General features: G+C 41.6%; 1 protein-coding gene across 1 annotated transcript in view; it reads left to right on the top strand.

Moving 5' to 3' along the window:
- Positions 1 to 27956, top strand: part of LOC124798972 (protein turtle homolog A-like) — a 188664-nt gene that overhangs the window by 108528 nt on the left and 52180 nt on the right. Inside the window, exon 3 of the mRNA XM_047262508.1 lies at positions 2632 to 3092. Within this exon, the coding sequence (XP_047118464.1) occupies positions 2632 to 3092 (461 nt within the window). The remainder of the gene's footprint in view (positions 1 to 2631; positions 3093 to 27956) is intronic.

Below are 27956 nucleotides of genomic sequence, written 5' to 3'. Positions count from 1 at the left end.
CGTCACTGAGATGACAGAGGTTCGCATGATCAAGATCGAAGGCGAACTGCTTGGGAGCTACAAAACGGGCACGACGTTCAGCTAGATATCTACTCTTAAGTAATGCGTATAGATTAGTATTGGTTTAACGAGGTGATGTTAACTGATTGAATGTTATGGCACGCAACCGAATGCTAAAGCAAGTTATTCTGACCAGCCAAAAGCAGTTCTCTTAGGCCCATTTTCCCATTCTTGCTTCCTGTGACGTAAATATTCCGCACTTCTCTTGCAAGATCGCGCATACGGGAGAGACTTGTAGAGAGCAGAGCACACCCTACTTCTTGCAGCATAATAAATAACTTTCCAGCCGATTTCGCAACCAGATTCACTGTCGGCATAATTGTATACGAATGCATTAAGTCATTGATGTTCGTTCATATTGACACAACTGTTCTGTTATCCCTAGTTTCCAGGGTTCCTTTCACACGCATTTCCTCTTCAAATCTCGACTGGTCGGAGTTGTAAACAAATTACTTACCGAACGATGGGATAAGTTTTTTTTCCTCAACTACAATGTTTCGGGTTGTTCCTGCAGTTTGCTGTGCTTCGCCAAACTAACGTTGTATTTGCAGTTTCACCATCATATATCTTCCAATTCTGTACCACTGTTCGTTGTTAGGCAGCCATCCGCTGCTTTCATAGAACTCATTGTGCTCTATGTCGTGCCATTTGATGTGCATAACGTAGTAGGTCACTATCATGTGAATTGTATCCAGTATTCCTGAAACGCGCTAACGCCAGTTTTTGTAACAAGTGCACCTTGTCTTCCCTTGAATATTCAGAGTTTTTCTTAACACCTTGTCTTCCCTTGAATATTCAGAGTTTTTCTTAAGTGGTAAAAGTTTATATCGCTGAAGACTTATTCGAAATCTGCTCATAATTCTTTCTGTACTATGCTGCAGATAATCTTCTATGCAGATCATGTTTAGCACCCGCTCCTTGGACAACTATTGTCCCTTACTACGTTTCACAGGAGACGGGATTTGTGACTACGTGTCCAACAAAGATGATGAACTGCATGGTTGGACACCTTTTCCAGTATGACTTTCACTTGTTAAACACTTATCGTCGTCATTGTATTCCTCATGTAGATTGCCCACACATTCGAGGTATGAGACGCCACAGATTCTAGTTACAGGTCTTGTAGAAACACTAACATTTCATCGGCCACTTTTTCTCGCTCTGCAAAATTACTGGGGTTCCTTTTTGACGAAATGTCAACTATTGTTGTAGTTATAAAGCGATGTTTGCTTTGTTTATAGCTCTCCTTTGTCTAAACACCACTAGCACTGTTGTGAGTTAGTGATCTACTATGCAGTTGCCGGTCGCTGTGGCAGAGCGGTTCTAGGCAATTCAGTCTGGAACCGCGCGACCGCTACGGTCGTAGGTTCGAATCCTGCTTCGGGCATGGATGTATGTGATGTCCTTAGGTTAGTTAGGTTTAAGTAGTTCTAAGTTCTATGGGACTGATGACCTCAGATGTTAAGTCCCGTAGTGCTCAGAGCCATTGGAACCATTTGGCTTAAGCAGTTCAACTACGTTTCATAGCCTCATGCTGTACTCACTATTGGGTAACTCCAGTTCAGCCCCGTGTTGCCTCTAGCAGCCAATATTGTGTTCGCATGGTAAACAATATATGGGGCCTCGAATGCCGTAAACATCATTGGCTTTTTGTGACCTCGCAGTCAAGGAGATCGTTGTAAGTTCACAGGAAATAAAAGCACGTATATCGCGCTTTTGTTCAGAGGTACCAGGGAAATTGGGACTGAATTCGAAAACGGATTATTGTGACACGGCAAGACAGCCAAGCCACTATGAGAGGAAGCCGAAGGCACGCGTTTAAACTGACGCAGGCTGGCGTGAGGTCTGGAACAGTTAAAAGAATAGAGACTAGCAAAAAAGGTACGTAGCTTCTGGAATACTTAACTTTAATCCATAATTGGTGAACATCGGTCTGACGGTACATGCATCACAAGATAAATAGCAAATGATAATGGCGCCTTGCTAGGTCGTAGCAATTGACGTAGCTGAAGGCTATGCTAACTATCGTCTCGGCAAATTAGAGCGTAATTTGTCAGTCAACCATCGCTAGCAAAGTCGGCTGTACAACTGGGGGAGTGCTAGGAGTCTCTCTAGACCTGCCGTGTGGCGGCGCTCGGTCTGCAATCACTGACAGTGGCGACACGCGGGTCCGACGTATACTAACGGACAGCGGCCGATTTAAAGGCTACCACCTAGCAAGTGTGGTGTCTGGCGGTGACACCACACGGATTATGTTAGAGAGAGGCAATATTGAGTGTTTTAGCATCACTCTCCTTCCGCAAAGAAATAGGGGCCGACGTGGGAAAGAGATGAGATTGGTATAAGACACTATTCACAGTATTAACATCACTTTCCTCCTGCTCGTCCTCTGTCTCGTTAGTGATCTGCAAGGAATGACGCAAGGAACACTCAAGCGAATTAGCAGTCCAATGCATAGGTACATAGACAGTAAGACAGTGCAAACCATACGCGAATTGTATTAGTGTTAATATTGTAAATTTTACTTACACATAAATGACAAATTAAGGGGAAAAGTTGCTGCTTTTACAGAAAACACGGCCACAACCCCAAGGAATGCGGTGCTAAGCGACGGGGCGACTACAGTTCCCTCGAGTGCGCCGTTGAGGGCGTCGACGCCAGACGCGACAGTCTCGTCGGTGGTGTCCAGCGAGGCGGCGCCCACTGAGGCCACCCTGCTGGACGCCACACCCGGCAGCAGCGACCCACCGACCCTCGCGGCCGCACCGACGACCTTCCTCGTCGAATCGACGACGGTGACGACGGCGACGACCGCGACCTCGACGACGTCGACCACGCTGTCAGGCAGCACGTGGCGGCCCCCGCAGCAGCAGCAGCAGCAGCAGCACTCGCACTACCACGTGCACGCCGCGGGCGACGGCCGGCGCTACGGGCCTTACTTCGAGGACGGGGCAGGGCCGCACAACGTGACGGCGCGCGTCGGCCAGACCGTCGTCCTCGACTGCAGGATCGGCCTCCTCCAGGGCAAGACGGTGAGCCTCAGACACTGCCTCACTTAGCTAATTACTTACAGCAAGGCACTACTAACTACTTGAAGCAAGACACTTCTACTTCCAGGCTGTTAGTTAGGTGGCAGGTTAGTTCAACAAATGAGTGTCATAATCCCTGTAAAAATACAGTTAAAACCACGTAATGATCAAATATACAGCGTGTAACGGGCATAAGTGGAGATATTTAATTACTGACTGGGGATGGTGGACTAAACCAGTACTTACTTCATTTCCAGCTAATAATTATGACAATTAGTAGCAGTATATCTTTAGGTTGGTTAGTACCGCCAAGTAAATGTGGTAAGAGTAAGCCATTCATTCTTATTTTCCGTTGGGCAGCAAAACGGTTAGTATATACGGACTGATGCAGTCCACTTAGTGGTGCAGTTATGGCCATGCAGGAAACATCATGCCGTAAGCAGTAAAATGGGACACCTTCAATCCGTTGTTATGTACCCACCATTTTCAGTGATTCAGTACACCACCTTCAGGAATTTTTTGACGCTGTGGCGATGAATTCCAATCGTATACACTATCGCATCAGTGGTCAACATCTACGAACTGGTTTACGTAGACTACTGTAACAACAATGATGTGTTAGCAACCATCAACTACCACCTGTTGGTAATTGGTACTTAGATGGTTGGTAACATAACAGTGCTGTTACAGTACTCTACAGAAACCAGTTAATAGAGGCTGGACACTGATTTGGTCGTGCATATGATTGGAGTTCACCCACTCACTTACGACCTGAAGATGTAGAATCACCCAAACTCGGACCTATATAATAAATAATATCTGAAGGACGGCTGCAGTTGGTCCATTTTATTAAATAAATTAACGGCCGAAATTCCTCAAACCTTAGTCGGAAGGATGGACATATACAAAAATCATTTTGTAAAATTTTTAACTTGACTATGGGAAGACTGTTCAACGCACACAAATAACAACGAGCAGGCGGATGTTTGTATATATATGTTGGTACAACATATAAAAAATCTGCACTTATACCCGTTACACAAACTTCGAATAAGTTTCAGTCAACGACGCAACACATGACACTTGTGTAGTGAAAATCTGTGACCTCATGTGTTGTTTTACCCCGATTCTCTCTTATGTTTCCCTTGTGCTGGTAACCATCTCTGAAAAGTAGCTGTAGAGAGGTAACCTTGTCCAATATATTATCGTCACCAGCTCTTCAAAGGGTTACATGTGTTTTTGGTACTACAGGCGAATATTTATTGCCTCCGAGAATTACTGCGTTTCAGATCCGCCTATTACACATACAGCACGTTTCAGCACTTGTGTGCCATCATCAATAGACACTTTTGTTCAGTTGACTAGAATGTAAATATGATTTAAGTTATACTTATTACAATGAAATTATGCCTAATAGCAGTTTGTGTTTGTTGTGATTGTTACATTATTTCTTTCCATTGTTGGCTTCAGTAGGACACTCTTTAATTTTACTATATTCATCTCTTATATACAAGTATAAATAGATTCCTACAGAACAAAGAAATGAAGAAAAATGAGATTAAAGGAATTATTTCTTTCACAAGATCCTAACAATAAACTTTATCCTCTATAACCGGTTTCGGTAATCACTGTAACGTCTTCAGATCTGGAAAGCATTTATATATTTACACATAAATGATTTCCACATTTGAAGATGATAACACCGATTACCGAAACTGATTATCCAGAATAAAGGTTATTATAAAAGATCTTGGCAATGAACTATATCTTGTCTAATTTGTTACCACAGATCGCCCACCTTGCTTCTTAAAACTAGTAAACTAAAGCAGAACATTGAGGTAATACCTACAACATAATCTTTACAACAATGATTACTGAAAGTGTATTTACATTTTACATAAGTAAGTAGTAGTGGCCACGGATAATGGCACAAAGATGTTCAAACATGCTTAGGCATTTAAAAAACCATTGGTTTGCATAATAGGCAAACATGAAATCTAGTAATTTTTCTATCCAAATACGGTTACTGATGGGGCTACAAATAATCAAGTGATACGTAAATTAGACAACCAGTATTTAAATTTCGATTGAAAATGCAGTAAAATTTTAAAATTGGTGAGTTTGCTGTAAGTAACACAATTGATCACGAAAGCTATAAGCAGTTCAAAGAGGTCAGTGAAGATGATGGGGATGACAAGCGCTCTGGCTGGTTCCGCACATTAACCGGTTAAACCGCGGGAAACATGAAAGAACTGATTACCGACCCGCAGTCAGAGAGGTCGGTGATTATATTGGCAGATGAGTGGGTTCAGGCCATTGTGAGCTCCCTCTCTGTGGACATTTGCCCAACATGGTTCGTTTCTTCTGCGTTTCCTAACAATATGTGAAAACAGAAAAATATGGCAACTTCCACAAATAATTTGAAAAAAATATAGTTATGTAACTGAAGGCGACAAGGACTGAAACTTAACAAAGTTTATTTTATGAAATGAGACTGAATTTATTTCCAGGAAACGGCTTTACAACGAAAGAAATAAAAGAAAAACAGTTTTGACGTGGACAATTCGGCACAAATGCATGGAGTAAAGCCAGCAGTACATCAGCTAACCCTCGTAGCAGCTATCACAGGTGGGCGTTCGTTTCATTGTCCGAAAGTGGATGGATAGAAAATTAATTTTCATTTAACGTTTCTGTTACGGTAATAAAACTATCCAGTAGTATCTATTGAGTTTCTCATTAGCGCTACTAATTCGCTAGAAATTAATTGAAACAGGATTTATAAATCAATTCGCTGCACCACATCGCGGTATACTGCAAAGCGTAGAGTTTCACGTCGTTTCAGTATCTTAACACTCACCGAAAGTTATAGGTCTATCAGTCTTGGAACACCTATCACCCACGAATTATGAATTCATATAGGGTTAAACGTATAGCGTAAAGTTTAAAGTTTCGTCACTGACGCGACCGATACGCAGCACAAAAATCTCTCTCCATCTCTGGCTATTGTCGATGTGACAGCAGAGACTACGATAGCAGCTCAGACACAAAAGCCACTGCAGCACTAGCACGTCTCGCTTGGAAAGTGTCGCTGACGTTACTTTACGGTTAGTTACAACGAAAAATACTTATATGACAACCACTCAAATTTGCAAATGAAACATTAAAACTTTGCATGTACTAACGTAGCCCTTTTTCTTCAGGTGCGAGGATCGTTCAGTACGTAATGCAATTCATTTCTTTTTCTATAAGCGGGATAGTTTTATTGAAGATTCCAATACACCACTTTATTCCGCAGTCTTTTGACTAAGAAACGCTATTTTTCAACGTAATCTTTCAATCGAGCGCTCTTACGCCACCTCACTCTGAGGGCCCGTATGCCCATACGGTACCACTCTACTGGTCGACGTCGGAGCCGACGTCCTGCTGCATCAATAACCATCCTGTCGTCCACGTACTGTGAGGACCCCAATTGGTGGACGAGTGTATCAGTATTAACAACAGAGACGTCCAGCTGAGCATCGAGTTATTTGACTGCGACACGTCGATCACCTCGAATGAGAGTGTCAGCACGTTCCAGCATTACAGGAGCTACAACTGCGAACGGCTAGCCAGCACGCGGGAGATCGGACAGATCGGACAGATTTGAATGACCTTGTTGCGATGAGGCCCTGAATAACCTCCGTGCCCTGGACTGGACTATTATCACCCCTTTTGACAGTCGGACAAATTTAAAACGAGCGCTCCTTTGCATGTCTTCAACATCCGTTACTACTACTACTACTACTACTACTACTACGTGATCAGGCCCAGTGGACCGCACGCATCTAAAAGTTTCCTCCTCCACTGTATTCTGTCCATTGCTGCTAACCACCACCCGTTCACATCTATTGACACTTGATTTAAATCTTCAGAGTCCATCCCTCCAACGTTTCTTGGGTCTCCCTTGGGGTCTCTTTCCTGTAGGTGTGAAATCCAGGAGATTCTGAGGCCATCTGTGATCCTCCATCCGGGCCACATGGCCGGCCCACTGCTATGTTGGGCTGCTGGTATAGCTCCTCAAGCTCTTGGTTGTACCTGATCCTCCATTGCCCTGTATTTGCATCCAGAACCGGACCGAAGATCTTCCGAAGCACTTTTCTCTCAAAAACAAGGAGCTTTTGAAAGTCCTGTTTCCCGAATACTGCATGTCTCAGGGCCATATAGAACAACAGGCTGGATGAGGGTTCTGTACAGTCGAATCTTGAACAGTGTGGAGAGATATTTAGACCGAAGCAGTTGTGCTAGGCTGTGGTAAGATCGGTTTCCTGCTTGTATTCAGCCATTGATCTCTGCTTCACATGACGAGTTCTCAGTGAAAAGTGCCCATAGGTATTTGAATTCTTGCACTCTCTCGTAGGAATGGTCCCCAACCTGCAGTGACTGTAGATGAATTTTGCATAAAATGGGTACGAACGTGTGATGGAAAAACTTTTTCCAAAATGTTTGAACAGCAGCGGACGCTCATTGCTCAGAAGTCGCTTCACGAAGCCAACAACGATACATAACTACTGAAACGACTACAAACAGGTGATTAAACGGTTTCAGGAATCCAGAGTTGAAACTAATTCCCAGTCGTCTCATTGAAAGCATTCTGGATTGCCAAGACCGTATAAAAGCTTGTCGGGTGCGGGCAAATGTGGAGATAATGTGCCATGGGTTAACTGCATACTGTCACACCATCGAAAGTTCAACACCAAGTAGTACTTAAAAGTTCAGCGTCATCTGTGTGAAGCAGTTCAATAAACTTTCTGGTTTTGTGGCGACATAGTATATAGCTTTTGAGCTACGATAATGATCCTGCTCACACTTCGTTACTTGATCGTGAATTTTGAGTCAAAAAGAATATATTAAGGGAGCTGCGGCGTCTACATTCGACAGACATACCCAATATTACTCTTTTTTGCTCCCAGAAATAAAGAATACTCTAAAGCGCCGTCGTCTTAAAAAGAAAGGTGACTGAGAGACTTAAAAACTGTACTACCTAGTGATAAGGGATTACTACCATGTGTAAATAAATGATCTTAACTAAACTTGTCGGGGTTTGAGGGGATCAAAATTAATCAAAACTGATTTTTTCGTTCTTGTTGTTTACATAGAACGTCTTAGAGAAAATATTTTTAAGAAAATGATATACAAAAAATTAGTTGTATATAAGAAGACCAGTAATTAACATATTTAACACCTGGGTAATTAACTTTTGTAATAATTCTAATTTTACAAAATACTTCAGGACCATTAATTAATTTTAAAATCAAAAACTATTGTTATGTCATAAATTAAAGAGGCTTTCACGACAGATGCCTCAATGTGTAATAAAGCTGACTTCTGGAATACCAATTTTGGAAAATAATCTGTACAGAATGTAGTATTCGAGTAGTTTCAATGTACCATTAAAGTATCTTTTCATTCGTTATGACACTAATCGTTTATTTTACTTACTTTTGTTTTATGCTTCAGTTTGTTGGTTTAGACGTTTAAGTTCATGTTTTTTTTCGTTTTATGTAATTCACCTTTTCAAATACCTGTATTTTCTTAGCAACTGAGCATTATGATGCAAAATCATTACAATCATTATTATCGTAAAGAAATGCTTATAACTTTCTTTTACTACATGCACATAAAATGAACAAAATTTCCTCCCATAATACGCTCGACGATCAACACAATGTGAAACGAAATTCAACAGGTTTCGCAAACTGTGGTGGGCGAGCCTCTATGTATCCTTATTTTTATCAGGCATATTTCAGTACTTGGAAAATCTTGATGACAATGATTGACTGTTTGCTAGTGACTGCAGCTTAACTGCATTGTTTCTCTAGTGGAGACTGACATCATAATCAGTCAGCAGAACTAGATCTGAAAATTTTACAATTTTCTTTTACCATCGAACGGCATATGCGTCCAGTGGCAATATCTGTACTATCGAGCCTTTCGGGATCGCCATAAGAATTAGATTCTTGTCCTCGGTATGACGCTCAAAACGGTTATTTCACACTGACCATCCCAAGAATTTAATTGTAACGAAAATTTTCTCCCGCACTTGTTAAGAAGACTTCCATTAACTATCATTTGATAAGATCAGACGTTAACTTACCAGATTTCGATATTGTCACAAGAACATCTGGGACTTCAAAAAGAGATTGTCCAATTCTCGGTGCAAACTCTTCACTAGTTTATCTTAAAACTATTAAAAAAGGAGGAGTCAGTGTGAAAAACTGTTTTGAGATTTGTACCCGATGACTAGAAACTCGTTAGTCTGGTGATCCCTTAAGATTTGGAGGTAAATGGAAAGCCTTCGAGTGTATATGGCTTTTGATATTGGAAGAGCTTTGTGAGGAGATTTTCAGATCTTGTCCTGCTGAATGATAATGGTACTAATCTCAACTCGAGAAACTATGTAATAAAGCTGCATTGACTAGTACAAAACCAATTCTCCTCGCCAAGGAAATGGAAATTGGTGGTAATTTCCAGTGGGACCAAACTGCTGAGGTCATCCGTTCCTAGGCTCACACGGTACTTAATCTAACTAAAACTAACTTACGCTAAGGACAGCACACACACCCATGCCCGAGGGAGGACAGGAATCTCCGACGGGGGGGGGGGGGGGGGGGGGATCCACGCGACCCGTGGCAAGGCGCCCTAGAGTGCGCGGCCCTTCTCCAAGGGTTTCCAAAACACTGAAGTATTACCTGTAGTGGACAGGATACTTGGAGGATCGCCGCTATAATTTGCGAAACATCCTAAATATATTTTCCATTGCGCTGTCTGTCATGTGTATTATTTGAAGTAATTTCGTCCATTTTATGTCAATGATGAAAAAAGAAAATACATCTTAAGTATTTTATTACAGATTGCAATTATTGTTACGATTTTGTATCAAAATAATGAGTTAAATATTATTTTGAGTTAACAAATATGTAAAATGGTGAACTAGAAAAGTAAAAGAGAAACATCAATTGAAAACGTAAGATAACACTTTAAACCATAAAACAGAAGTCAGTAAAACAAATAATTAGACAGAAATGGAAACTTTATTTTAAGGGAATACGTTAAAAATACTCTGACATCACGTAGTGTACAGCTTATTTTCCAAAAATGGTATTTCAGAAATTAGCTTTAATATGCATGAATGGATGTGAACGCATCTGTAGTTTATATTGCAACAAAAGGCTTCACTTTTAAAGTTAATTAACAGTGGGATTATATTTTGCAGTATGACAAAAGCTGTCTACAAAATTTGGGAACGCCAATTACATTTAAACTTTTACATCACACACATCTTTTATGTATCATGGTTTCCAAGATATTCCTTCTGAATCTAATATGCCAAATTACCTCTTGGGGTTTGTTATATCCCTCAAAAGTGAAATTTGGCAAAAATGAAGAAAGTACATGTTGTTTGTGTCTTGAATCTGTAAGTGACTAGGTATTACTGTATGTAATGGAAAAATTCAACACTGACGACAGCAAAAGTAAACTGCACTGTCTGCAACCCAAACCCAAACGCCGAGTTCCGCCACAATAAACAGAATTCAGTTCACTCCCTCTCTCTCTATAGGCAATCGAAATTAACTGGACAAAGCACATTGGCCACCTCTGAGCGTATTTACTTTTTGTTTTAAGTATAGATACTATTACATATAGAAGTTTTTTATGTTTCATTATAAAACTAGTCACACTACGTTGCATACCAAAATTCACTGAAGACTCGAAACTAAATAACGTTGTTACAGTCACTGTTGATACAGCTGCAATCGTTCTTTCATTGTCGTTCTGTCCATATCGACAGGACTGATGTCAATCTGTTAACGTCATCATTACCTTGGTGAAATTATCACACAGAAGTAAGACACTTATCATGTAGTATAATTCAACTATACTCGAAAAACTTACATATGGAGCTCTGGGAAAGTTGGAACAGTCAAATAGAAACAATACTTTCACACCATGGATAGTATCACTATTTTCCACAGCTTACCCTGATTCACATTTTAACAGTAAAATTAGAACACCATACATTTATGTCTCGTAGGACTATCACGCTGGAAAAATAAACACTATTACAGTCACTGTAAGCCGCTACCTTCAGTATCCGTTATTACGTTATTCCGACCATCCATAACACCGCGACCTTGTCGCTTTCCTCTCCACTGCCGATTCCTGCTTCTTCATTCGACAGTTCAGATCAAACATCGATCAGTCGATATTTTCAGCGCGGTCGAGCCTCTACATTGCCAGGTGCTGCACCCTACTGAAAGGAAATGGAAACGATGCAGTTGCGTTTCCCAGATATGTGAAACCGTTTCATATTGTCTAAGGGAAATGTCTTTGACTGTTGATCAAAACGTCCTAGGTCCCGGATGTGAACCCCCCACCATTGTTTAAGTGTTGAACAAAATCATCAGAAATGGGGTCAGCAGACTTCCGGCTTAAGGAGTCAATCTCTATGCCCCAACGGCTTTTCCAAAGGCTGCGCAGGAGCGGACTGAGATTCAGGGCACTCTCGTCCGCTTAGGGTTGGAAACTACCACTGAAAGGTTGTAGAATCAGCAGTGATTGACGGAATGAGGATGCAGAAGGCAATGCAGACCACTACATTAAAGACGCATAAAGTGCATCTACAGGAGATGTGGATTACTTAAGGCAATAATGAACCATTAAGCAAATCTTCACTGTTTATGTTAAGGAATGACTAGGCCTGGAATATCAGTATGATCTGAATACGTCGACTAGAAAATATAAAACTATGCAAAGTAGCAACTGAATAAATAAATTCTTACTACTGCTTCTCCACTGTCATGTCTTTTTCATAAGCACAATAGAGGACTACTCTACAAAATATATATTTAATAGTAATACAAGTGTGAGAAAGTGCATTATGAAGTAATCTGCAGAATAGCATTACTTGAAAGTGAAGCATGGACGGAACACGATACAGGCAGGAAGGGAACGGAAGCATCCGATATGGGGTGACGCCGGTGAATGCTCAAGATTAGATAGAAAGAAGAAAGGAAGATCGGGGTTTAAAGGCTCTCTGGCAAAGACGTCATTACAGATCTATCACAACTTCAAATTAAGGAAAGACGAGAACTGAAATAGGCCGCGTATTTTACAAGAAGCAGCTCGGTATTTGCATTAAGCAATTTTGTCAAATGTATCGAACGTTTAACAGAAACACCGTCATCCAGAAATCGAGTCCAGTCTATTATGGCTGAGCCACTTATCTTGTTGCAAATTAGAGCTTTCAAATCGAAACTGAAGAGTTTCCTCATGGGTCACTCCTTCTATTAAGTCGAGGAATTCCGTGAAAAATCAAGCTCATTCTTATGTTACATTGTCGATTGCGTGTAGTTAAACTTATTGATTGACATTTTTGGACTCATAAACATTTAATTTTGGTCTATTATTAATTTTATGTTGTAATTTCATGTACTGACACGTTCCTTGAACTTGGAGATTTGCTCCTCAATTTGGTCCTACCGAAGTTGACGCGAAAATAAAAAAATAAATACATAAATATGGGGTGTGTAATGTATCTTCGCGGTGCGACAGTGGGTGAGATCTTTCCTGTTAGAATTTGGCGGTGGAGCGGGCGAAGAAAGCTGCGAATCAGTTGGTAGAACGCTTTATTGACGGACGCGAACAGACATGGTTCAGCAAACCTGAAAGAGGGAGACTGCACACGAGACTGTGTGATCCTCGGATCCCAGCACGCCGTTACGGACGGCCCAGAAGTGGCGACGCTAACGGGCTGGTCCTGATAGCTTTAATCGAGTTTCTATGTGCTCCCAGTTTCGGAAAACACCTTTATCGAGGTCACGTTTTAACGTCAGAAATGGCGTCGATGGACTGGCGTGACGTGATCGGTGGGGCAGTCGGTCACGCGGCTGGGGTCCGCTTGACGTGATTCTTGTTGAAGGGGTGTCTCCGCTGAGGCTGCTGAACTGGCAGGGTATTGGCCGATGGACTGCATCCTCGTTTCGTGCTGGGCTACTGTCCCGACCGCCGGTGTCAGGGCTATTATAGGCTTTTTGCTTACCTAATGAGTTCGTACCTAATGTCCCAGAAACTATGCTAAGTGGAACAGGAGTCAAAATAAGCGAAAATGTGTCTCGACTTATCCATAGATGGCAATTTAAGAGAAAATGACGGTCAAAGCTTCCGCCGTAATTTACACGCTTTTTGGGCACGATAAGTTCAACTGTACCTGTGGTACAGTGGCTAACGCCGTGTCTTCACAATTATGCGCCCTGTGCTCCAAACCTGATGTTTCAAAATTTTTCTTCATTGTTCTACCAATGTCCGTAGAAGATTACTCAGCGAACGCTTTTCATTAAATTAGAGGAAACAAAGGCATTACATTAATTGTAATGTTACAAGTGGGTTTTGCGAGAAGTGTCATATATTTAGTGGAATCCTGTTATATGTGTTTTGTGGTGCTTTCAGGGCTTACAAACTTTTTGAATTCACATATTCTTATATTTCCCTCATATCAATTCTTGTGTTCATTCTTATATTATATTCTTATGTTTATTCTTTAGCACTATTTCGTGCATTCCCTTGGATGGTACCGAGCGTAGAAACATTCGAAACGTAGAGGATTCGAACACTACGAGGATCGCACGAAAGCAAGATTGCCACAGTGTTATTTCTTCCTAGCCGGCCGCTGTGCCCGAGCGATTCGAGGCGCTTCAGTCCGGAACCGCGCTGCTGCTGTGGTCGCAGGTTCGAATCCTGCCTCGGACATGGATGTGTGTGATGTCCTTAGGTTAGTTAGCTTTAAGTAGTTCTAAGTCTAGGGGACTGATGACCTCAGATGTTAAGTCCCATGGTGCTTGAGCCATTTGAACCATTTCTTCCGATGAATATTAGTTGAGACAGAAAAGTCGTTAACATTGTTGAAGATTTCACGCGTTGACAGTAATTTCGTTGAAAACCACAGAAAACCGATCATTTTTCCGAAAACTGGCGCTTGCATTTGATTACGAATCAGGATACAATACAGGAATTTCACTGACAACAATTTCAAATAATTTGGTCATTCATTTATTGTTTTCTTTAAATCAGTCACCAGACAGACATTTAGTAGACGAATAAGAGCATCGTTGTTTCAAAGTGCATTAGTTTAGTAACCTCCTCGACATGAGAGTAGATAAATGTTAGAGGAATCGGATTTCGAATATGGGGGCCAGAAGTCTGAGCTCGCGACGCTAGCCACAGTACCGCCGCTTCCGTTAGGCTTATAATGCGCGGGAAGGCACATAAACTATCTCGAAAACTTTGACCGATATTTCCTCGATTACGGCCATCTACGGATAAACCGAGGCACATGTTAGATGGTTTCGATCCCTCTTTCACTGCATTCTGGGACATCTGTTGAGAAGACTTGCTGTATTCTCCTCGTAAGTAGGATACAGAAAAAAAGTAGTTTAATGATAGAACGGATTAAAGGAACGTAGGCAGACATGATACATCGCTAGGAATATAGAAATAGTTAAATAAATAATGGAAAAAGTGGGTGGAGAATAGAAATCGTATAGGGAGACCAAGGCTTGACCTGAGAGAGGAGGTTCAAGCAGACGTTTGCTGCATCAGTTATGCCAGATGAAGCGAACAACACAGTATAAATTGACGAGTGGAGCTGCATCGAAGCAGACCTCTTAGTGAAAAAAAAAAAACAGCAACAACTTGCGGAAGAATTTTGGTACAAACTGTGTAATGTGCTCCGTAACGCCCACTGCGAGCTGACTGTATAAAATACTGATAAATCGGTTAATATCCACTGTAAGAGCAACATCCTTTCGTTTTTCTGTAACGTATCCTTCTAAATAACAATTTGTGGAACAGACGAGTTATGGATGAATCATTGTTCACGTTTACTATTGATGTTCGTATATTCGCATCACTACCAGTTATGCAAGAGAACGTCACCTATAGCATTGTAGTTGTGCGTATGCTACCAACATGTGTGGTATCGAATATTGTTATGAACATATTTCGTTGCTTCCTCCAATCAGTGCACATATATTTTACCATACGATGTCTTTCCAAACTTCGTACGCTCTAGCAATCTATACATAGCCTAAGTAGTTCGGAGTACGGTAGCTGTATCGAAGTCCGCAGAAAGTCTCAAGCTGTTTAAATGATCTCATCTATCTTCGGTACTAGTGTCCCTACAGAAGCGACGAACAGTGAAGAAAACCATGACAAGAACTCCGGCAACGTCGGTGAAACATTTGGATGACAAATACTAAAAATTTCATATTACCTATAACAGTCTTAGGACGCATATGTCGTATTTCACGTGACAACTTTACTATGTGTTATGGGAGGTCAGTTTTACGAGGTGTTCAGAAATATTTAAGAAAATTATGTATATTACCATTTGAGGCTGAAATTCTAAATTTAAAAAGAAACATGCACTATTACTAATGAGTTTTGAATTATAAAACATTTACTGCACATTATCCTTTTAGTTTTGTTTCTGTGTAAACGATCTGTCGTCTATAACACTAAAACCTGTACTCGAAACATCTCTTCTGCCATAAACTCTCATCAATGAATTGATATTTGAATGTCGTTCGCCATCGCAACTGTGCAAACGATTGTCAACTACAATGAATGATCAGGAAATATTTCCAATCTGAAGGTCGTTTGGAAAAAAAATTCAAATATGCAGAGTATGTACACACAGTGCGAATGAGAGGCGGCATTGGATATTAAAAGGATAACGGAATAATATAAACATTAAATAATAAATTACAACTTACAAGCCCGCAGCCGGATCGGTTCAGATGCCCGCTGGTGGCACAAAAGACCCCAGACGTACACCTCGGATCCCAGTTCCTGGCGACAACAAGGCAAGACAGAGTAATTTCACCGCTACAGCGTGTACTGCAAACACTCTCTTACACAGTGAAATGGTAAAACAAAACTAAAGTCTTTGGTTCAGCTCTGAAAACCACCTTTAAGCTGATGTAAACAGAGGAGTTTCCCAGAATCAAAGGTTATTTACACTTTAAATGTAAAACAAGTATTACCACAATCTTGACAAAAGCAAAGGCGTCTTTCAAAACTAATATCCGCAACTCAAAAAGTACACTGACTCTTCTTATATGAATGGCTTAGTGGTTACATCAGAGGTTTTCATATACTTCAATCAACTTTGTGGGATTCCTTCATGTATAATTTAACAGATGCGAGCAACGTTCGACTATCATATAATACAATCTACTTATTCCGCTTAAGAGTAGTTGTACTATCTAAGGAGAAAGGTACACTACTAGCTACAAGAAGCAAGTCACTGCCACTGACTGAAGTGGATCCTTTTTCTTTAATTCAACACAGGGGCAAGATGAAATTTAAACTTAAAGTTGAGCACAGGCAACAAGATCTTAAAATATAAATCAAAACGAAACAAGAGTTTGATCTTTTACTTAAAAACAGGGGCCCATAATTAAAATAAAGTAGATACTCTACACAGACAGGAAAATTTCCATACGGAAGAAAGCTGAGCAAATACCAGCAGGCTCTTCAAATAATCACCAGTTACATGCAAAATGCAGGAAGACAGTAGAAATGAAGTTGAATACCAAGCGGAAGACAAGCGGCAAGCTGCTTCAAACACACTGCAAACAACCAAGACAAGTTTCTGGCGAACATTACGAATGATGTTCACACATAAAGAGGAGGAGGCAGGACGTGGTTCTGTCCTCGACCGGAAAACCAGAAAACTCGGTGTTGACCCGGTGTTTAGTAAAATCCCATAATGAAGGCATCACGGAGCACGATCCGTGAGCTTCGCCGAATCGCGCTGACTTCTGCAGCAGAAACCCCGAAACCGCACGATCTAACACAGCCAGGACAGGGGTAGCTTCGCCAAGCACGTCACGTCTACAACAGCACGTCTTGAAGTGTATACGGCGGCTTATGAGGCTTGCAGCAGAAAATCCGTGCGCCAGCAATAGTACCAGTTGCTCTCCAAGAACCACGTACGCTTCGCCGGACACCACTAACAACCCTCGCCAGCTTGCCAGCTCCAATCGCCGCCAGCTCGCTTGCTCCACTCCTCCTTCCTCCACAGCGAGAGACCAAAGACCCTCGAACTGGCTAAGAAATGGCTCAGATCGCCGTGTACTAATTTCGACCTCAGCACAGCTCAGTTAATTTACTGTGCAGTGAATAGGGAGAGATTTTTGGGCAGGGTACTAAATATATTCTAAATTTTTGACAGTTAATTGGAAAATCTGTGTAACATTGAGAACGAAAAATGAGGTGAAGAAGCCTTAGTTGCCTCGATAATATGAGCAGAAGATGAAAATATAAGAACCGTAAGAAGGATGTAGGGAAGAAACAGAAGTTGTGTTTACAAACACAAGTTAACAAGAATGTAAATAGGATCCTCCGGAACGGAAATGGTAAACATGTAAATATTATAGCATTACCTCAGGTAAAAAATAGTAGAAAGAAACTGCAGAGACTTAGCAGTGGAGAAGAGTTATTTGTGCTATCAGAATTACAAATATTATTAATTATTATCTGTGATTTTTTTTTTTTTTTTTTTTTTTTTTTGTTGTAGAAGAAGAACGAGAGTTTCTTGTTTCAGTGCCTTGTCGATTCTGCGGTCCTCACTGACGGATGTTAAATTTTCTCGGTTTGTAACTGATAGAAATATTTGTGGTACGAATGTAATTTTGTTGATTACATATGAGATTAATATTTGTAGTGTAAATTTTTGGGAGTTGCTGGTACCTATCCTGTATATGATTCAGTACGTAATAATTAAATGTTTCCCTGGCCATTTCTGTGTAGGCTCATCGCTGTTTTGCCATTAATGACAGAAATTATATAAGTTCTTCCAACAGTCATGTAATACTAAAAGTATAAAAAGAATAATTTTAATAATCTGAAAATGGCGTCCTGCTATATTTTTCAATTCATATTAGGCCAGAGGTACAGTTTTTATTAACAACGTGTGTGTGTGTGTGTGTGTGTGTGTGTGTGTGTGCGTGTGTGTGTGTGTGTGTGTGAAATGTTATGGGACTTAACTGCTAAGGTCATCAGTCCCTAAGCTTGCACACTACTTAACCTAAATTACCCTAAGGACAAACACAGACACCCATGCCCGAGGAAGGACTCGAACCTCCGCCGAGAACAACCGCACAGTTCATTACTGCAGAGCCTTAGTCCACTCGGCTAATCCAGCGCGGCTTACTAATAACAATATCAATAAATGTTATGCTGCCATTGCACATAGGCAGCTATTCCGGAACGTTCAGCCCCTCTGAAAAAATAATTAATAATTGTTTAAATGTATTATCGCGTAATAGTTAAAAAGGGAAAAAAATGGTTCAAATGGCTCTGAGCACTATGGGACTTAACTGCTGCGGTCATCAGTCACCTAGAACTTAGAACTACATAAACCTAACTAACCTAAGGACATCACACACGTCCATGCCCGAGGCAGGATTCGAACCTGCGACCGTAGTGGTCGCGAGTTAAAAAGGATTTTAACCTATCGTGAGTAGGACGGTTGTCTTCACGTTGGTATATGTATGCTATTGTTGGTGATAGCACCCTGAGAAAAATTAGCAGTGGCTTTTAACATACATAAAGGAGAAATGATTCATTATTTCAATTTTTCAAAACTATTTTATACAATAATAGTAAAGGCACGGTTATCTTTGCATGAATTATTCAATCAATCATTTATTATCATTTAAAATTACGCGATAACATAATAAGGAACGGTAATATGAAAACTCAGCCTGCTGTACAGGAGAATGAAGCACAACTTTGCAGAATTAAGTTGTGCACATGTTAACCCACGAGATTCAAATAAAATCTGTTTACCAGTTAGATGTCTGTAACTACCACTACTTGTATTAATCGTGGAGAAGAAATTATTATGGAGGATTCACATTACTTTTGAAAACACTTCTAATATCTTGTCTTAAAATGGAAACTTTCACTACCACAATGGTCAACAGCTCCGCAAATACGCGAATATTTGCCCGAGGAATATTTGCCTAAAACAAACCGGTATGCTATAGTATACAGCGAACGTTCCACAGATCGAAAGTGCCAGACGGTGTGCCCCAGTTAGGTGCAGTAGGACCTCTCATGATTTCCGTATACATAAACGATTCATCAGACAGGGTCACCCGATTATACCACTGAACGCTGACGATGCATTTGTATATTAGAAAGCATCGTCGCTGGATGATCGTAGGAATTGTAGAAAGCTTCCGACAAATTTTTTGATAACTGTAATTTATGACAGCCCTCTTTCAATGTCGATAAACGGAAGTTGACGCCTGTAACGAACAGGAAGAACCTGATGGCATCTGATGACAGGTCGGGTGGTATACGACTCCAGCACATCATATCTAATAAGTAGTTGGGACAATTCTTAGATGCGACATGCATGGAGACGTAAATTCAGTATTTTGGAAAGCTGTTAGAAGAATTACTGGTTCTAGGAAAATACAGTAAACATGTGTGGGAAGAATTAGCATGGAAGGACGTGTGGTACTGAGGTTCTGAAGAATGATGAGACGCGTTTGGAGATCGATAAGGATGTGGGTACTACGATAAGGAATACCACAGTACACAGTTGTGTTGAAAAGGAGTATATATGCAAAAAGGGCAGTCATAGATGTTGCAGAACGATAGTTGGTACAAGAAGGTAACTGCAAAGAAATCTCTTTTCACTGAAGAAATACTTCATTTGATCGGCAAATAAGGAAAGCACAAAAGCGTTCAGTGTAGGACAAAAACATAGCAATATAAATCCATTAGGAATGAAATAAGTTGAAAGTGAAAGGCAGCCAAGGTGAGGTGTGCGCGAAAAATGATGCGAAGAAATAAAAGAAGACACGATTACCTGGAGGACTGACTCTATATATATAGAAAAGTTAAAACAATCACCGGAGAAATTAAAAGAGCGGGTGGTAACATTAAGACTCAGTGGGAATTCGACTGTTAAACACCTTTATCAGAGGGAGGAAATGTCTGAAGACGTGACAAAAAAAGAAAAAGAAAAAAAATAGAGTCTTAATTTGAAAGGTCTCTTGAAGGCTTCAGACTTTATGAGGCAGAAGAGATAGATAACAAACCATCGAATTTCTAAAGTCCAAACGAATATATATATCCGGAAAGAAATATCATCCATGGAACTCCGAAAATGCGAGAACTATCGTGAAATCAACTTAACAAGTCATGAATACAAGCTACTGACAAGAATAATATACAGAAGAATAAAAAAGAAAATTGAGGATCTGTTAGATAACTGTTAGTCTATCTTTAGGAACGGTAAATACAACAGAGATACAGTTCTAAATTTGCGCTTTAGTGGAAGCAAGAAGCTATCAATTACTCGACCCAGAAAATGAGTTGGATTATGAAAGATTGTGGTAAATGTTCGGAATTCTGAGAAAAATAGGAGTAAGCTATAGGAAAAGTATGGTAATATACATTATTTACAAGAAACAAGAGGGAGAAATAAGGTGGCAAGACAAAGAACGAACTTCTCGAATTAGGTAGGGTGTAAGACAGGATGTAGTCTTCCGTCCCTGCTGTTCAAATTATCCATCGAGGAAGCAATAACGGAAATAAACGAAGGGTTCAAGAGTGGGATTAAAATTCAAGAGAAAAGGATATCAGTGACCTGATTCGCTGATGACGTTGCTGTCTGAAGTGAATGCGAAGAAGAACAAGAGGATCTTTTGATTGGAATGAACAGTCTAATGGGTAATGAATATGGACTGATAGTCTACTGAAGAAAGACGAAAGTAATGAGATGTCATCGATTAGAAAATAAACGTCGTGCGGTAGCGCTAGTATGTCAGCATAAATTTCGTCTGGTGTAAAATATTGTGTTGCTTCCGTTAGTGTCTGAAAAACACTAAAGGGCACTATAACCAAATTATTACTACACACTGAACGCGAACCAAGTTGGTTGGCAGGACACAACGTATTATCTTGGATGGAGAGTTGTAAACAGTTGCAGACGTTTCTTCAAGTGTGCTCGATGAAAATGTTTTTGGAACCTTACAGCTGATGTTGTATATTAATGACGTTGCAGACATTATTAATAAGATCCTCAGACTTCCCACATATGTTTCAGTCATGTATACCGGAGTGCAGCCTGGAATAATGCTGAAAAATATTTAGTCAGATCTTGATAAGGTGTCAAAGCGCTGTAAAAGTTGACACCTAGCTTTGAAAGCTCACAGATGTAAAATTTAGTTCACAAATCGAAAAAATGTAGCATCTGATAACTACAATATCAATAAGTCACAGTGGGAATCGATAACGCGTAAAAATACTCGGGTGTAACAGTTTTGATCGTTCGTAGAATGCTGGAAAAATACAGTCTATAAGAGTGACTGCATGTAGATCATTCGTGCGACCTGTTCCCAGAATGCTGCGTGGTACCAGTGCGAAAGAAAATTTAGAGGGGAAACTGAACGTAGCCTATACAGGGTGTTACAAAAAGGTACGGCCAAACTTTCAGGAAACATTCCTCACACACAAAGAAAGAAAATATGTTATGTGGACATGTGTCCAGAAACGCTTACTTTCCATGTAAGAGCTCATTTTATTATTTCTCTTCAAATCACATTAATCATGGAATGGAAACACACAGCAACAGAACGTACCAGCATGACTTCAAACACTTTGTTACAGGAAATGTTCAAAATGCCCTCCGTTAACGAGGATACATGCATCCACCCTCCGTCGCATGGAATCCCTGGTGCGCTGATGCAGCCCTGGAGAATGGCGTATTGTATCACAGCCGTCCACAATACGAGCACGAAGAGTCTCTACATTTGGTACCGGGGTTGCGTAGACAAGAGCTTTCAAATGCCCCCATAAATGAAAGCCAAGAGGGTTGAGGTCAGGAGAGCGTGGAGGCCATGGAATTGGTCCGCCTCTACCAATCGGTCACCGAATCTGTTGTTGAGAAGCGTACGAACACTTCGACTAAAATGTACAGGAGCTTCATCGTGCATGAACCACATGTTGTGTTGTACTTGTAAAGGCACATGTTCTAGCAGCACAGGTAGAGTATCCCGTATGAAATCATGATAACCTGCTCCATTGAGCGTAGGTGGAAGAACATGGGGCCCAATCAAGACATCACCAACAATCCCTGCCCAAACGTTCACAGAAAATCTGTGTTGATGACGTGATTGCACAACTGCGTGCGGATTCTCGTCAGCCCACACATGTTGTTTGTGAAAATTTACAATTTGATCACGTTCGAATGAAGCCTCATCCGTAAAGAGAACATTTGTACTGAAATGAGGATTGACACATTGTTGGATGAACCATTCGCAGAAGTGTACCCGTGGAGGCCAATCAGCTGCTGAGAGTGCCTGCACACGCTGTACATGGTACGGAAACAACTGGTTCCCCCGTAGCACTCTCCATACAATGACGTGGTGAACGTTACCTTGTACAGCAGCAACTTCTCTGACGCTGACATTAGGGCTATCGTCAACTGCACGAAGAATTGCCCCGTCCATTACAGGTGTCCTCGTCGTTCTAGGTTTTCCCCAGTCGCGAGTCATAGGCTGGAATCTTCCTTGCTCCCTAAGACGCCGATCAATTACTTCGAACGTCTTCCTGTAGGGACACCTTCGTTCTGGAAATCTGGGAAATCTGTCTCGATAGAAACGTACCGCGTCACGGCTATAGCCCCGTGCTAATCCATACATCAAATGAGCATCTGCCAACGCCGCATTTGTAAACATTGCACTGACTGCAAAACCACGTTCGTGATGAACGCTAACCTGTTGATGGTAGGTACTGATGTGCTTGATGCCAGTACTGCAGGGCAATGAGTCGCATGTCAACACAAGCACCGAAGTCAACATTACCCTCCTTCAATTGGGCCAACTGGCGGTGAATCGAGGAAGTACTGTACATACTGCCGAAACTAAAATAAGCTCTTACATGGAAATTAAGCGTTTCCGGACACATGTCCACATAACATCTTTTCTTTATTTTTGTGTGAGGAATGTTTCCTGAAAGTTTGGCCGTACCTTTTTGTAGCACCCTGTATAAAGAGGGAGAGTACGAATTAGTAGAGATTTGTTTGAGTTATGGCAGAGCGTTATGGTCATGTGGAAATACGAGGGTTTTTCGGAAAGTAAGGAACGATTGGACGTGAACTGGAAAACACTGTGAAGATCTCATGAAGCTTCGCACAGATGTGTTGGGCACTGTGTCTAGTACGCCTGTCGATCACATCATGTCGCTCCTTTCAGTTCTGAGCTCACAGTGAGAACGTAAAGATGGCAAGAAATTAGCGTCTCCCGCCAAGTATGAGGGCCTGGCGAAAGATTTCGCTTGAAGCTAAGCAGTCCACATAACATAAATGTAATGCGGTTCGTTCTACACGACAATTCTCGGCCGCACTCTGCAGGACAATGAAGACGCTCCTGCAGCGTTTCCGATGGAATGTGTTTGATCACCCACAATACAGCCTGTAATTGGCTACCCCTGAGGTTCATCTCTGCCCAAATGAATCGCTGGCTTTGAAGACAATATTTTGACACAGACAACGAGCTGCAGTCCAGAGTAGAAAATTGTCGAATATCACTGGCGGCTTTCTTCCATAACGAGGGATTTGAAAAGTCGGTACAACGCTACGACAGATATCGAAGTCTGAGCAGCGACTGTGAAGAGAAGTAGCTGGAAGTTGTAGCTAACCGTTTCAAATAAAAAAGTTTTGATTTTTACTGTGGCTTCCATTTAGCGATCTATCGTTCCTTACTTTCCGAGTAGCCCTCGTAACTGACATGGCAAACTGTTGCAGATTGGCTCAGGCTACTCTGCAAAAACCGAGCGAGGTGGCGCAGTGGTTAGACACTGGACTCGTATTCGGGAGGACGACGGTTCAATCCCGCGTCCGGCCATCCTGATTTAGGTTTTCCGTGATTTCCCTAAATTGCTCCAGGCAAATGCCGGGATGGTTCCTCTGAAAGGGCACGGCCGACTTCCTTCCCCATCCTTCCCTAATCCGATGAGACCGATGACCACGCTGTCTGGTCTCCTTCCCCAAAACAACCAACCAACCTACTCTGTAAAAGCCTATTTAATAAGTTTCAGGAAACAACTTTAAAGTGCTGAATCTAGGAAACAACTACAACCCCCAAGTATAGGTCCCTCATTGATTGCGTATACAACATCTACGTCTACAAACCTACAGCGCAAGCCACTGTATGGCGTATGGCGGATGGTGCCCTGTACCACTACTAGCCGTTTCCCTTCCTGTTACACCCGCAGACAGAGACAGGGGTAAACGATTGCCTTTATGCCTCCATATGAGGCCTAATTTCACGTAGTCTCGTGGACCTTACGCGAAATGTATGTTAGCGGAATAGGTCGTTCTGCAGTCAGCATCCAATTCCGGTTCTCTAAATTTTCGCAATAGTGTTCCACGAAAAGAACGTTGCCTTCCCTCCAGGGATTCCCGAAGCATCTCCGTAACAACTGCGTGCTGTTGGAATGTACCGGTAACAAATCTAGCACCCTGCCTCTGACTTGCTGCGACGGCTTACTTTAACCCGATGTGCCGCGGAACGCAAACACTCGAGCAGATCTCAAGTACAGATCGCACTAGCGTCCTATACGCAGTCTCCGTTACATCTGAACCACACTTTCCTAATATTCTCCTAACAGGCCGAAGTCGATTACTCGCCTTCCCTACTACAGTCCTCACAAGATCGTTCCGTTTCATATCGCTCTGCTACTTAAGGCCCGAATATTTAAATGACGTGACTGTCTTACAGTTCTCTACATTTTGAGCCAGCTGCCATCCATCACATTTATATATCTTGTATCATCCTGCAGTCGCTCATCCTCGGCATATTCCAGTATATTACAGCGTCATCCGCAAACAACCGCAGATTGCTGGTTACCTTGTCTGCCAGATCATATACGTATACAGATAGTAACAGCCGTCCTATCACACTTCCCTGGGCACGCCTCACGAATAGATTAGACTAATTAAAACGCGAAAGTGCCGTTTAAACAATCTTTGTTCCTGAAGTGCATACGAAAATGGAACTGGAGAAACGCCTTATAACTAGCACACTGTGAAGTACAGTTTGCAGAGCACTTCAGAGTGGTTTGTGGAGTATAAACTGAAGCAGAGCCCGACTCCATAGCCGAGTGATTCTGACACGGTAGCTCAGCGTCATCGGTCAGAGGACTGGCTGCTCTCTGTAATAAGAGAAACTGAGTAAAGTACAAGGTGTTTCAAAAAGAATATACGGGTTTTAAGGCTTTGTAACACATATTACATTCAGCTTATAATTATAAATAACACACCAAATAAAAGAGAAACACAAACATCTTTTCTTAGACTTATTCAGTGTGAACACCGATTACACATCGAGTCGATAGGCAAGTTGTTCCGAAACCCTGATCAATGTGACAGGAGTAGCTGTTGCAATAACACTGTTTCTAAAATCGGATAGATCAGCTGGTATCGGAGGCATATACACATGATCCCGTCAGGTCGTGTGTGAACGTGGAGGTTATGCTTAAAATGCCGTGTCAATCGGTCCCTTGCGCCCAATCTACCTGTCAGATACAACATCGTTTAACCAGTCGCTTACCGAGCTATGTCCGTGAGGCAGCACCCATCTTCCTCCCAAATAAAGACGTGTTGTTCCGCTTCTTGCCATTGAGTCACGAACCTTAGTTGTAGCACATCAAGATAAGAAACGACAGGTCTATAAGCTTTCCGCGGGTGTATTTCTTGGGGCTCAGCGTGAAAGACGAGCACTCGTTCAACACGTTTTTCAGTCACTCTTTGTCAGTCCATACTCTTCCCATTGCGCAAAGTTATACAAACAAAACTGTTTGAGTTGATCTTTCATTTGGTGTATTATTTACACTTGTAAGTTGAACGTAATAAATGCTGCAACGCCTTATAACCGGTATGTTCGTTTTGAAACACCCTGTATTTAACGACCAACTTGAAGGGATGTCCTGTGACGTCAGCCCAGACCAAGTGCCGAGAATAATGACGAACACATTGGAGAGACTGAGAAGGAGACAGAAAGAGAGAGAAGTGATTAGCGCCGATAAATACCATGCGAGAGGTCCGGGTTCGATTCCATGCTGGGTCGGATAATTGATCCATTCATCCTCAACGACACGCAAGTCGCCGAAGTGGCGTCAACTAAAACCACTAGCAACACACGACCAGTCTGCCCGACGGGAGGCCATAGCCACATCTATTATTGAAGCTGAAGCTCAACAGATATTTCTGATGAAATGAAGTAATTTTTCAATTTCATTTTGTCCGATTTAGCTCTTCATTGTTACTGACCCAAGCAGTATTGTAAGATGACGAAATTAATTGTTGTAAAAATAAGAGATGCAACTGTAATCAAATGAAGAAGATGGGAAATAATCGGTTAATAATAGCAGCCTTACACTGGTCAGTGGCTTGCAGGGTGTAGACGGAAAGAAGATTCTGGTTGGCTATATTTGACTCCTTTTTAACAGGAAGCGTCTCGCTGTTTGATGCTGCACTAAGCCGCCGTTAGCACTTGTTCACTTGGCCCCTAGTTAGACAAACTGGGCCTCCGCAGCAACCATAGTAGCGAGTTATTCATTGCGCATTGTGTTAACAAGATGCTCTGAGGAGCACGCGAGAGTGGTCTGAGACAATGCGTGCGAGTGGAGGGGAGCGCCGCGCGACGTGCGCAGACAAAACACGACTGGCTGCCGGGGACGAGGGGGCAAATTAAACTGTGTGCCCGGCTTCTGGCTCACTCACCCCCGTCCTCTCCCCACCCCCTCCCTCGTACATAATTGCCCTGCCATTATCGTGGAGTGCCCGACCCCCTTCACAAGGAGTGGAATTACATTGTTTCGGGAAGTTCTTCAAAGTAGAAACAAAATAGTGGGAAATATACCGTTCTTTTGCAGCACGCTACCCAAGAAAGTCCTGTTTCCCCTTTGTAAGCACCTTCAGTGTTAATTACAGACCCTTAACGGACCACCGAACCATTGGGCAACTAAGTGACCCAATTCGCAGGAACGAAGAACACGAACTACTTAACTTCGGAATTGGATGTGAACATAAGTATCTATACTCTCTAGTTTATGTAAAAGCAGTTCTTGTGGTGAAATTCAGAATATTGGTTTTAGCTGTCGATCATAGTACCACCGAAGTACTGTCGACGAAAATATATCGCTGTCTACCGCCTACTGTGCATGTAGAATCGGAATTTCATTTCCATTCATAGCAGCTCCCTTATAATTACATTGTAAAGTAATTGGAAACAATTCTTTTCCGAAATATGGGAACTCAGTTATTACTTCATGATTTCCGTATCCAAGTTCGTAATTGAAACAATTATTGAATATATAGAATCTTGGAAAGTTGACACAATATACTCACTCTTTTACTCTGATTTCATAGTGGAAAGGAATATAAGATAGACAAAATGTTAACGCTGGCAAACAGAATTAAGACAAATTAAATAACCAACAGAAGAAAGTAGTAGAAAACATTTTTTGCAGTGTGTTGCGAGAGCATCTTTCCAGTGAAAGGGAACAATTACATTTTGAATGCATGATGCTCTGATCTTGCACAAAGAAACATCTTTCACCGATGTTGGAAATTAAAAATAGAACATATTTAAACACACCTGAGAAGTGTTTTCTTCCAAAAATAGACTTTTGTAGCTTGTCAGTTAGACAAATGGTCTCCGTCGTTTGACGCAGAATTGATGTCACATAAGGTTTTCTTCCTGGCAGTTGCCGACTGAAGTTAAGCTTTTAGAGTTTTGTGGT

This window comes from Schistocerca piceifrons, chromosome 5 (assembly GCF_021461385.2).
Source record: "Schistocerca piceifrons isolate TAMUIC-IGC-003096 chromosome 5, iqSchPice1.1, whole genome shotgun sequence".
In the NCBI taxonomy this organism is placed as follows: Eukaryota; Metazoa; Arthropoda; class Insecta; order Orthoptera; family Acrididae; genus Schistocerca; species Schistocerca piceifrons.
The sequence above is the reverse complement of the archived record's forward strand: the minus strand, read 5'-3'. Positions and strand labels throughout refer to the sequence as shown.